Below are 13,534 nucleotides of genomic sequence, written 5' to 3'. Positions count from 1 at the left end.
AACGTCAGGCTGCAAACAGACATTTTAATGTCTGCATTAAATTAAGATGCACATGAGGAACAGTATGCACATAAACACTTAGAGTGGTGCTTAAATGTTTTGAGTTTTCAATGTTTCTATATAAATGTGATCTAAAACACAATCTTTTCTCTGCACAAGTCCTAAAACTAAGATATTTAAGCACTAATATTTATCCTTAGCAGGATAAAACTATTTCAAGTCAAGAGTTGCTTTGGTCTGTGGTGTAGTGGGAGCCACACTCTCAAAAGTCAGGAAAAACAGTTTTGCATGATTCATTTCATGAAAGCTAAAGTATTTAAACAAAGACTTAATACGATTGTTCCTCAGGTATACTTTATAACAATTTCTCCCTTCTGGCACACTAAAAATTACATTGCTATTGACTTCTGTGGATAAGGGGGTGGATTGGAGCCACCACAAGAATTAGATACAGATACAGATAATCAGAGTTGGAAGGGACCTTGTAGGTCATCTAGTCCAACCCCCCACTCAAGCGGGAGACCCTACACCATTTCTGACAAATGGCAGTCCAATCTCTTCTTGAAAGTCTCAAGTGATGGCGTTCCCACAACTTCCGAGGGCAAGGTGCTCCATTGGTTGATTGTTCTCACTGTCTGAAAGTTTCTCCTTATTTCCAGGTTAAATCTCTCCTTGTTCAGTTTCCATCCATCATTCCTTGTCTGGCCTACAGGTAATTTAGAAAATAGCTTGACCCCTTCCTCCCTGTGGCAGCCACTCAAATATTGGAAGATCGCTATCATGTCTCCCCCGGTCTTTCTCTTTATTAGACTAGCCAAGCCAAGTTCCTGCAACTGTTCGTTGTATGTTTTAGCCTCCAGCCCCCTAATCATCCTGATTGCTCTTCTCTGTACTTTTTCTAGAGTCTCAACATCTTTTTTATAATGTGGTGAACAAAACTGCATGCAGTACTCTAGGTGTGGTCTTACTAAGGCTTTATAGAGTGGCATTAGTACTTCCCTTGATCTTGACTGTATCCCTCTGTTAGTACAATTTAGGATTGCATTAGCTTTTTTGGATGCTGCTGCACACTGCTGGCTCATATTTAGCTGGTTGTGCACTAAGACTCCAAGATCCCTCTTACAGTTACTGCTATTGAGCCTGGCTTCACCCAGTCTATATGGGTACTTTTGGTTTTTCTTGCCTAAGTGTAGGACTTTACTTTTCTCTATATTCATTAAGTGGCATATGGCTTTGGAGCTACAACCTGTGCATTTCTAAATGCAAATCATGGTTTGTTGTGATGTTTCAATTGAATCAATATAAGTTGATAACTGCCCCTTATATTCCCAATATTCTCTAGACCTTTAAGAAACGTGCTGATTAGTAATAATAATCCCAAAACAGCTAAAGCATCTCTTGAACACCATCAGCATTGACAAAATCACCATCACTCAATTGCAAAAGGTAGCTTTACTGTGTCACCAACCGCAACAATAATAATGCAATATCTTTTTTCTAAAGAAAAAAAATCATAAATAAGGTCCTTGATATAATGTTTCAAGGCATATTGCAGTGCTATAAGGCAGTGGTCACCAACCGCGGACCACTGACAGCCAGCGAGAAAATTTTGGTGGTCTGCAGAAAAATTATTTGCATTTTTTATATTGCACTAAATATTATGTATCTTTTTAAAAAAAAACCCATATTAGTGGTCAATGGGATTTAAAAGCATGAATTTAGTGGTCCCTGAGGTCCCTGCTATAAGGCATTCTTCAATAATCTTTTTAAAATGTGTGAAGGAATTATTTGACATTTGTTAAAGAGAACTTTAACCTAGCCCATTGGAACAGTTGAACTTTGCTCTCATTTGCTTCTGTTTATTGATAAATAGCCTGCTATAAACATCTTTGAAAATAAAGATCAGATTTCTTATGGGCTATATAGGAGATATCCTTTCTTTGCGGTCAACACATAATCAAGGCTGAGCTTTCCATCAGCCTGCTCACGTGCAGAGGAGAATTTTTTTTAATCCAAATCTAGCAGCAGCTTTAGCTTATGTGAAATACGTTAGTAGCACAGCTTTTATTAAGAAACAAATTGCCTCGTCCCTTCACTAACCAAAAGTAGCCTCCAGAAGTCTCTGTGTGTATTTAAAAAATAAAATAAAAGCAGGGCAAAGGGAGAGGAGAGTGGCTGGCTATTCTTGTTCACATCTCTTCCGGGGGGTTGTGACGCAAATGTCAACGTTTTCCACTTACAAGCTTCTCTTTCCCCTGCATTCTTCACTGTAAGTGAAAACATAGCTTTCAAACATGTACAGTGAAAATTTTTCTGTAACACATTGCTCCCAAGAGCCAAATAGATAAGGAAACATTAATCATAGCTACATCATCTGTACGAGTTAGAAGTATCTAATGGTCCTTTATAAAAATATTTGTATTATCAAAAATATTGATAATAAGTCTATTATCACAAAAACACTGCAGATAAAAAGTAGACTAAAGAACTGAGGACTAGTTTACCAAAACAATACATCAAACATCTTCCTTTACAATTAATTTTAGATCTACAAGATGAAAAATACAGATGAAAAAGTTTCAGTTTTAGCGATCAGGGTCAATTAAAAATCAGAAAGCCAACTCCTCAGTTTCACAAAAAGATTGGTTGGGCTCAAACAAAATTAGGGTGGGAAAAGCAGGAAGGAAATAAAAGCCTTTTCATTATAATAAAGAGGTCCCTACCCTTTGACCTCTTCTCTCCTTTCTATTTTTCATTATTTCTGGGTCTAAGCAACTTATCTTTTCCGAGTTTCTTCATGCACTTTACAAAATGGTTTCCAACTTGTTTCTTCACGAAAGTATCAAGTTACCCCCAGTGCACTGCTTCTTTTCTTCAGGAGTCTTCAAATATCCTTCAGTGGTCATGCAGAAGAATCAGGAACAACTAGCAATCTTAATCCAGGTGTTACTGGCAGATTTGATTACTTCTAAATATTTAAAACAACATCTTTCCTATTTGACTCTCTTCCACATTCAATTCTGTCAACTGCAAGCCTCCGATTCCTAAATCAAAGCAAGACTACAATTGCTTTCTCTTTTATTTCTGCAATGTTTTATGTCCGGGTTTAGAAAGAGAAAGTAAAAAAGGTGTTCACAGAGAGGTGACTGTTTGAGGAACCTGGGTTAATCTGAGCTGCAACTCTGAACCTAATTTTAATATTGTGATACACTGTTCAGATCAAAAAGGAAGCTGCATTTGTAGAAATAATTCTTGGTGGGCCAAAGCTATTATTTACTATCTTGATTCTCTGCTGACTACAATTGAAACTCTTTCAATTGCATCATTATAGGCACTAATCTGCATAGAAGTTTATTGCATGAATGTAGATTATTCATTTCCATAGTAATTTACAACAAAGGGCATTGACAATGCAAAAATTTTATTCTACTTTCTACACAAAGGCAACTATTAAAATAAAAATCAATCTTCATATCATACCATATTTCCATACCTGCATTTCTAGTCTCATTTTAAAAGGTCTCTCAAAACCAGATGGAGAATCTGTGCTTTTGCAGAGTCCTGAAAAGAACTCTTAAGCATTGCGTAATACATGAAGATGGTCTGCTAGCAACATCTGGATAAACCAGTCTTGCTCCAGGCCTCCATCCTTTTCCTGGAATTCTCCACTAACACTTAAAACAAGCACTGTACATTTGGAACCCATAGGGGGAAAATAACTTGTCTTGCTTGTTTGTCTTCAATCACCCATGATACAAAATGTGACCCATAAAGTTTGATGGAAAATGATAGTGGAGAAGAATATTTGTAACTCAGGGTTGAAATGAGGGATCCTTGGTGCTCTCTGAGTTGTTTTATTGCAGATATTTCATTACCTAGACTAGATTAACATAATCAGTATTAGTACAGGATCCACCACCACAGTAAAAAATATAAATCCCAAGGTACGAATAAAATTCACAAATTGTAATGTTTACAATGTTATTGCATCTAGAAAACTCTGTACAGTTCTGGCTCCTTGGCCACTAAAATGATACAGAAAAGAACAATTACAATTATCAAGAACTTTGGGAAACACTTTTATGAGGTTTTCAAGTTTGGGATTTTTGTTTATTTGTTTAGGGCAAATGTGAGAGATGTAGAAAACATTTTCAAAAGAGTAACACATTTTTCCAAGAAATAAATTCATTTTTATTTTGAATTAATGTGACATCCCAATATTGAAATATTTTATAAATAAATCATTTTAGAATTACTATTTAAAACATCTGACAAAATGCAACTTCATATACAAAGGCTACAACCCTGGGAATGTTTTTAAGCACATGAACCTGTCAAGAGGTTAGTTTATATTCTGCTATATTTTAAAAAGAGTATGCTATTATTTTCTTTATAAACTCTCTTGACTCCTGTTAGTAGCCTGCCAAGCTACAAGGCTGACAACCTGGTTTTCAAAGGAACATTGCAGGATACTTGTTGAAGAGATGAAATCAAATAGTCTCTGAGGAAAACTAAGGCAAAAAAGGCTTTTAGAATAATAATATTGAAAACCTATCATGTATTGCTGAGCAAGATTTCATTACGAGGTTTTCAAAACAGGTCAGATCAAGCAAGTAGTTTTAGCATGTTCTGCATAGTGCTACAACGTCAACTAGGAGATTCCTTTACAATTAGCACAATAGTTACTGTCATGATAAGATGCTATGCATATTCTTACTGGGAAAACAGCAAGTTCAAGGAATTGGGTAGCAATTGGAGTACAGACAATCTACAATGCTTCCACACATTTATTTGAAATATTTATATCCTCTGTATCTACTAGAAGCAAAAGTATTTATATATTTCAATATATTTATGTGTCACTTTTGCTAGAGTTTTAAAGCAACCAACAAATCATCACAGCAAAAGTACAGCTTGATAATACAACAGATTTCTTAATCTGTGTAAAATTCATTGCAGTATGCATCATAAAAATCATTTAATTCTTTTAATAATATAATATGCAAACCAGAGTCCTGATTGGAAAAAAAAGCATATAAATGCAATTTATAGTTCCTAGAATCTATGGTTAATGTTTTTGTGTAGATTTGTTCCAACAGTGTGATCAACAACCTTGTTTATAAATGCCATGATACTCATTTCAAATAGTTCTTTGCTTACTCCAAGGGCAACAATTAGGGAAATTGAAGGACCCAGATTGGTACATTCCCATTAAATTAATACATTCTGCATTATAAAATATCTTTATTACATACCTGTATAACTATTTTATACACAAATAGTACAAAACTAAAAAAATTGGAAATACAGATGAGCATGTGTTTTAGCATCAGAGGAAATTTAATGAACAGTAAAATGAAAGAGTTAAAAATGCAATTTTTGATAAAAAAAATAAACATGTCTAAATAAGGCAAAACATTATTCCCTATAAACAACTGTATATAGCTATCATTTAAATCTGCAGTAAAGAATTTAATTCTGCAAACAAAACTAATTTGCCAGTGTTTTGCATTAGAACATTTGTCTTTCTATTTCTATTAAATGTGCTCATAAAAAAGAATCAACTTCAATTTCTTCTCCTTTTACTGCATTCAGTTATTTGCATAATTATTTTAAGGTCTACTCTACCAGTTTCCTCTATATCATTTCAAGCTTATTTTTTCTCTCAAGAAAAGGTGTAGAATCTCAAGGTGGAGTGACAACATCCAAACTCTATTACCTATTTAATTTTTTGACAGTATGTATGGAAAAAGTGATATTAAAACACTTAACTTGTACCATGAAGAATCTTTTAAAAATGCAGTCTCACAAAAAGGATAGTTGTTGATGTGTCCTAAAAGTGAAAAAAATTCTATATCCAACACTGTTCCATGAAGCAATTTCTGGCAAAAAAAATCCCATACTGGGATAGATTGTATCTACAATCTCAAAATGAATGTATTTTTAATAAATATATTTCCCATCTTAGGAAAAAAGTATGTAGGTTAGTCTTTTCTGGAAGAAAATTAAAGGAAATGTCCAAGGTATAATACTGTGAACAATGCAGTTTCATCAGAATGTTGTGGTCTTTAGAATAGCTGAATTCTCTTCTGTATGCTCTGTTCTATCTTGATGTTTCTGTGATTTTATATTTTTAATTCTGTAAAAAAGGAAACAGAAAAAAAGACATTCTCATAACGTAATCCTCCAGAATAATTCAAGCATATTTCAGCTTCATATTTAAGAAATATGCTTGTTCTTTACTATGCAGTAAATGTTTCTACATGCCTAGCTTCAAACCAACCAGTGCACAAAGGCATAAATGATAAAATGTGCATTATGACGTCAGAAAGATATTCATCCCTATAACATTTATGCTGAAACAGTAAAAGTAAAATTGTGCTGTGGTATAATTTCATTAAACTCTATTTTCACCCCTCTATGGAAGTCTATGGCTGTGTCATTTGGGAAACCTAAGGTAGTTTATATAGGCTTATCATATGACATAAAAGTAGCATTCTAGAGACTTCTGGAGACTCAGGAACTCAGGAACCGAGTGAGCACGCTCTGATCATAATACAAATATTTGGTTGGCTTGTTATGTTTAAACACATGACTTACCCAAATGTCAACTAACCTCATCTTTTTCAGCTGCGAGGAACTTAGACCTAATCATGCTTTCAATCTGGGATAAATAACTACTGAAAACGTTGTTGGGAAATTTCTATATAGCTTTAATTTAACAGAACTATGATTTGGTCTCAAAAAGTTAGAAAAGGAACAATTGGAATTTCTCTTGCATATCATAACTCTGTTCTCCAGGAATTTAATAATAATTTCTTAAATGTTAATAATTTATAATTTACTAAACTTGTATGCTGCTAATTCTCAATGACTCCCTGAATTTAAACTCAAATATTTCTTCCATTATATTATTCTTCATGCCATTCTTTTAAATATCCTAATAATATTTATGGTAGGAATATATTACAATATTCTAGTATTTTCTGTAATAAATTTCAAATGCTTTTCCAAAATAATCTGCTACAGTATAAGGTGGAATTTTTGCTTATTTCTACTCTGCAACATCCTTACCCTTTAACTTTTAGCATCTGTTCAATAGTGTCTGGGAGTGGAGTTCCATAAGTTTCCGGGAGAAACAGGGTCAGGATTCCTGCAAGCACCGTTAAACTTCCCATTAAGATGTAGGGAAGAAATCTATCGTAGGCACCTAGTAGAAAGGACAAGTAGCAATGAGTTATTCCTGTTAAGTTGCTTAACAATTCACATTTCCTAATATTGTGGCTTTGAGGCATGGTTTATATTTATAGATTTATTTGGATCTGATCTGGAAGAGGACTTCCTCAAAATGAAGATCAGAAATTGAGATCTTCTTCTCCATCTCTATACATCTTTCCAAGCAACAACATGTTATAAGTGTGTACATCAGAGACCAGTAACCGTTTGCTGTAATACTAAAAAGCAGGGCATATGATCTCGAGTTAACAGAAAACAGGCAACTTACCAAGATACACAAAATAAGGTGAGAGGATGCTGCCAATTCTGGAGGCCATTGAACTGGCTCCAATTCCCATGTTTCTCACAATAGTTGGGTACATCTCAGCAGTGTACACATAAACCATTGAGAAGGAGGCTGTGATCCCAAATTTTCCAATCATCATGAGGATGATGGCCAGAATACTGAGCTCTATAAGCAAGAGCCAAACAAAATGAAATTAAAGCTGCCAGTAAAACAATAAAACAATAGCCTGCCTTTGTTTCACTTCTTCATTTATACCATAGATAACCCTCACTTACTAAGTGCCCCATTCGGCAACCGTTCAAAATTATGATGGTGCCTGTCCCTGAGTAACTCGATCGCCACAATCACATGAACACCATTACAGTCAGTCCACATTGCCCTGTGCCTGACCTGTTGTTTTTATTTTCCCCCATCCACTGCAGAGCAGAGATTGGAGAGAAAAGGATTACAAGGGAGTAAAGCTGGCACACAGTGAAGAAAATACTGGCTGTTTGCTGAGCATTCTCACTGTTGCCAGTGCCACCACATTGCCTTCAGTGTGTATTTTCTGTGTGCCTGCTTACTCTCTTATAATATCTTTTTCTCCAATGAATGTAAATAAAACATTAATTCCCTTATTGTTAATTATCCCAGTGCCCGAGTGACCATTCAAGAGGAGAAGTGATTAGGAGTCTCATTAGTTTAAGCCAGAAACTGATAAGCTTTGAGCCAACTATCTCAGCGCTGTGGGTAGAGTGGGAGGAGAGGGAGGGAATGGGTGGGGGAATGGGGAAAAGGAAGGAAAGATTCGGGAATGGGGAAAAGGAAAACACAGTCATGGTCATGTGACCACTTAATAGTCATTTATCTTAGTAATGGGGTTATCAGTCCCAACTATTGATAGTTAATGAGGAATACCTGTATTTTATTATAATTATAGTATATAACTATTTTGTTCTGCTTCAGGCAAGAATCTACTTTACCAGATACATCTACTGAAGTAGATTTTCTATTATATATTTTTTCTAATTGTGACATGGTACATCAGATGAAAATCTAAGATATTATTCAATTGCCACTACAGTAAAGAACAAATAATCAGAATTATAGCACATCATTTTATATCACTAGAGAAACAAGATGAACACAAAATGAAATAGATCTGCAATATATTTCTGTGCATCATAGCATTATTATGGAATACTGCTTTTTAAAAAAACCACCTTAGTTGGCTATCCCCATAGCTATAAAGTGTCAAGGAAAACAGCCTTACGTGTAGGCACGAACTGAATGAAAAGAAGGACACAGCCTCCTAAGAACAAGACTCCTGCCATTGAATAACGCCGGGGCAGATGCTGAAGGAGCAGCCAAGAGATAGTATAAGCTGGAACTTCAATTACTGCTGAAAGGAAACAATTGAGGTAGATGTCTCCATGCAAGTTAGGGGTATCCAGAGAGATTCCAAAGTAGCCTATGGAAATCACCATCCTGAAAGACAGATCTAGGTGACAATAAGGATATAGGGGCAACGATACTATTCTGCATGGGATTTGTGCTGTGCCGTACAGGTAGACTGTGCAACCAATGGATATATAAGACTGTTCCAGCGCCCTATGGCCACATCAAATTATCTTTATGCACTTCACAGCCAGCTTCCAAAAAGCAGAGTCAATGAAAAAGCCAGTAGTGAAATTGCAAGTCATGCCCACATGATTTCTCACCCAACGAACGTAAGTGATTTGCTTAATGATCACAGGGGAAGAGAGGTTGTCAGTCTGTTGTGGTCATGTGATGTTTTGATAGTGACTGTATCACTTGGTGACAGAATTGCCAGTCCCATTATTATTATATTAATTATTATAATAATTGTTAAGTGAGAACTACCTGCATCTCTATTAGTGTTGGAATGACAGAATATTTATTATGTTACACACTATGAGGCAATTTTCCATTTATGCACTTGTATTCTTTACTTTAAACTGTTGGTGCTTTGTCATTCGCTTCCTCCAGGTATTTCATTATTTTATCCTCAGAGACTTCTTCTTTTTTGTATAATTTCCCAAAGTAATTAGAAGTGATCTCTTTTTCTTCTCTATCTCCTCTTGCATATTGCCCCCTCATCCATTAATTGGTGTATCAATCTTTTTCTTTCGTTTTCTTAAGTTTGTGGGCTAACCATCTCCCTAACTTGTTTGCATGCTCAAAGTAGATTTGTTTAGTCATTTTCAGACTAATCTCCAATTTTTTCTTGTTCCAGTAAATTTAGTTTATGTTTAGTTGTTAATAACTGGTTCTGTATTCTTTGGTTTTTGGGGTTCTTTTGTAATTGGGTTTCTAAATCCTTAATTTCTTGTTGTAAGTTACTTTGTTGGGCATACTTTCTTTTATTTCTCATAGCATTGTAAGAGATTGTTATACCTCTTATATATGCTTTTAATGTGTCCCATATATTTTGTTTGGTTAGATCATTATTATTTTCCTTTAAGAAGAAGTTCAGTTCTTCTTTCAATTTATTAGTATATTCTTCTTCTTTTATTAAATGAGTGTTAAAGTCCATCTTTTCTTTGGTTTTCTTCTACCCTCCAGGTTATTTGAATTGGGTTGTGGTCAGCCCAATCATTTGGTAAGATTTAACTATCTTTGATTTCATTAAATAATTCACCGTTTATCCAAGCCATATCTATTCTTGTCCAAATTTTATGTGGGTTAGAATAATAAGTAAACTGTTCTTTTTGGGGATTTAATTTTCTCCAGATATCTACCAGATTCATTTCATTCAACATATCCTTACATGGCTTAGAGAATTCTCTATTTCCTTTTTGTTCTTACTCCTATTACTATGATCCTTCGATAGTCAGCAATAGAGTTAAAATCGCCAATCAAAATAATATTACCATTTTCAAATTCTGTTATTTTTGATGGAGATGTTTAAAAAATTTACCTTGATCATCATTTGGGGCATAGATTACTACCAGTAAGAGTGTAATGCCATTAATCGAAATTTGTACCACCAGAGTTCTTCCTTCAGGGTCCGCCCAGATTAACTCCGCTTTTAAGTCATCTCTCACATAGATTGCAATACCTTTCTTTTTGTGTTTATCAGCTGGTGCTGTAAATAATTTTCCCAGTTTCGGACAATCTAGGAATTTCTCCTCACTTTTCCTAATGTGTGTTTCTTGTATGCAAATTATATCAACATTTTGTTTTATTAGTTTGGTTAGAATCCTTTTCCTTTTAGCTCTTGAATTTAGGCCGTTTATATTAATGGAAAGAATTTTCCTTCCTTCGTCCATTTACTTAAGTCTGCCTCGCTTTTTGTCTCGTAACTCTACGGCTCTCTTCTTGTGATTGATATGAAGTTGTTTCTTCTCTTTCTCGTAGAACAAATTGGACCACTGATGCTGGATGTATTTAATGAGGTACTGTTAGCAGCCAAGATGCCGGACTCGTGGAGGGGAGCCTTAATTTCGCTGATCCCGAAGGAGGACCTTGATCATAGACTTATTAATAATTATAGACCAACTTCGCTCCTGAATGCAGATTATAAATTATTCTCTTCTATAATAGCCAATAGATTAAAACAGGTTTTAAATACTTATATCCATGAAGATCAAAGCGGTTTCTCCCATTTAGACAAATTAAGAATAATTTAAGAACAGTGATAGACATTTCAGAATACTATGAAGCCCACCCAGAAAAACAATTTGCATTTATGTTCTTGGATGCTGAAAAGCATTCGACAACTTAAATTGGCATTTCTTAATTCAAAAAATATATAATATGAATCTTGGCACCAGATTTGAAAATGTCATCACTACAATTTACCACACTCAACAGGCAAACATTCTAATAAATGGGAACAAACTGGCCCGATAAAAATAGAAAAAGGGTAAGACAGGGTTGCCCTCTCTCCCCTCTGCTTTTCATATTAACTCTAGAATCTCTTCTGACATACATTAGGCAAAATTTGAGAATTAGAGGTTTGAGGATCAAATCAGAAGAATATAAAGTACAGGCTTTGCAGATGATTTGGTTTTTTTCTGGAGGAGCCCATAGAAAAAGGACACAACTTATTAGAAGAACTAGAACGATTTGGAGAAGTTGCGGATTTAAAATAAACAGGGAAAAACAAAATTAATGACTAAAAATTTAACAGGAGACCAGAATAAAGAGCTAGAGACAACAATGGGAATACAAGTGACAAAAAAAATTAAATACTTAGGAATTTGGCTAACTCCACAAAGCAAATCGTTAAAAGAAAACAATTATGATAAACTTCTCCAACAAACTAAGAAAGACTTAGATTTTGGAGCAATTTACAACTTTCCTTATTGGGCAGGATTGCTTTGATTAAGATGAATATTCTGCCAAAATTTCTATATTTATTCCAGACAATACCAATTAAACTAAATAAAATTTTTTTTACGGAACTAAACAAGATAACATTGAATTTCATTTGGCAGGGGAAAAAGCTAGGATTAACGTAAAAGCCCTACAAGATTTGAAAAGCAGAGGAGGGTTAGCCTTGCCAAACTGGGAAATATATCATACGGCAGCCACCCTCCTATGGATAAAGGATTGGGTGAACCTAACCAACAAAAGAACACTAGTATTAGAAGGCCACGATATGCAGAAAGGATGGCATGCCTTTCTGTGGGAATCTGGGAAACCCAGGCAATCATATTTCCATAGGCATCTTATCAGGGACTCTTTATTAACTAATTGGAAAAAAAGTACGTAAAAGATTTATTTAAAAATACCGATTTGGATATCCCCAATGGGCGATAGTACACCCTAATAATTTGGATATAACCAAAATGATTAAGTACGAAAATTTATTAGACCCACAAGGAAAATTGAAAACACGACAAGAACTGCAAGAGCGAGGATCTATAATTGATCAGTGGGTGTACCTACAAATTCATAGTAAATACAAACAAGACATTAAGGAATTCGGAATCTACAATAAATTACAGACCTAGACAAAATTCTACTAGGACCAAGTAAAAAATATATCTAAATTTTACAAATATTTATTAGAAACAGAACTAGAACAAGAAATTGTCAAGGAAATATGATTAGCGATGAGCAGAAATGTGGGTGGAGCATTACCTAGCAGAATGGGAAAAGATCTGGAACAGGAACATTAAGATCACAAAATCAGCAGCTTATAAAGAAAACTTATATAAAATGTTTTATAGATGGCACCTGCCCCCTTCGAGATTGGCGAAGATGCACCCCAACCACGAGCCCCAAGTGTTGGAAATGTCAACACATAGAAGGTACCTTCTTTCACATGTGGTGGTCATGCAAGGAAACCCAGAAGTATTGGCAAAAAATTAGGCACTGGTTAGAGGAAATAACCATGGAACAAATTGAGTACAAACCAGAGTCCTTCCTTCTAGGAATTTTTGATAAACAAATATCCAAAAAGTCAAAGTATATTACAATCCACATCTTAACGCGGCCAGACTGGCATTTGCCCAGTGCTGGAAACTACCCTCTATCCCCACTGATCTTATGGTTATTCAGAAAATCTTACAATGCGCGAAATGGACAAACTAACACAAGCATTAAAAAATAAAGAATCTTCAACCTATTATAGCAATTGGAATCCTTTGTACATTTGGCTTAATCAAAGATAGATCACCTCTAAGAAAATTAAGGCCGAGGCCTCCGAGGCAGAGATAAAGAAAAGCACTGCCGATGATAGTCTGGAAGAAGAAAAGACCTTACAGACAGTCACAAAAATATGGTTTTATTATAAATGTTTTCTCTACTTCTGTTATCCCCACTTTCCCCCCACCCACCCTTCCCTTCCCTTTCCCTCTTTCCTCTCTCAAGCTTTCCTCTCTTTCCCTCTTGGCCCATGCCAAGACTTGTTCGTCTTTTTGTTGTATATACTTTGTAGCTGTGTTGTCGTTGACTTTTTAAAAAGTAAAACTAATAAAGTTTATTAAAAAAAAATAAATAAATAAACTGTTGGTGCTGTTTTTTTTATAATTGGCAAAATTGCCAGTAAATTTCAGAGAG

General features: G+C 35.0%; 1 protein-coding gene and 1 long non-coding RNA gene across 6 annotated transcripts in view; both read right to left on the bottom strand.

The window, feature by feature from the left end:
* Positions 1 to 3,097, bottom strand: part of LOC148126932 (uncharacterized) — a 66,784-nt gene extending 63,687 nt beyond the window's left edge. For all 5 annotated transcript variants that reach the window (XR_015741730.1, XR_015741732.1, XR_015741729.1 and 2 more), the window contains exon 1: positions 2,724 to 3,097. This is a non-coding gene — a long non-coding RNA (uncharacterized LOC148126932). The remainder of the gene's footprint in view (positions 1 to 2,723) is intronic.
* A 1,070-nt stretch (positions 3,098 to 4,167) lies between these two features.
* Positions 4,168 to 13,534, bottom strand: part of LOC113433733 (organic cation/carnitine transporter 2-like) — a 41,468-nt gene continuing 32,101 nt past the window's right edge. The window contains exons 7-10 of the mRNA XM_026696451.2: positions 8,775 to 8,989; positions 7,505 to 7,687; positions 7,075 to 7,210; positions 4,168 to 6,139 (exon numbers count right to left, since the gene is read on the bottom strand). Coding sequence (XP_026552236.1) covers positions 6,052 to 6,139; positions 7,075 to 7,210; positions 7,505 to 7,687; positions 8,775 to 8,989 — 622 coding nt within the window. The 3' untranslated portion in view covers positions 4,168 to 6,051. The remainder of the gene's footprint in view (positions 6,140 to 7,074; positions 7,211 to 7,504; positions 7,688 to 8,774; positions 8,990 to 13,534) is intronic.

This window comes from Pseudonaja textilis, chromosome 2 (genome assembly GCF_049901715.1).
Source record: "Pseudonaja textilis isolate UNSWEBS1 chromosome 2, rPseTex1.2, whole genome shotgun sequence".
NCBI classification, from domain to species: domain Eukaryota; kingdom Metazoa; phylum Chordata; class Lepidosauria; order Squamata; family Elapidae; genus Pseudonaja; species Pseudonaja textilis.
Note: the sequence above shows the minus strand (reverse complement) of the source record. Positions and strands in the feature narration are given on the sequence as shown.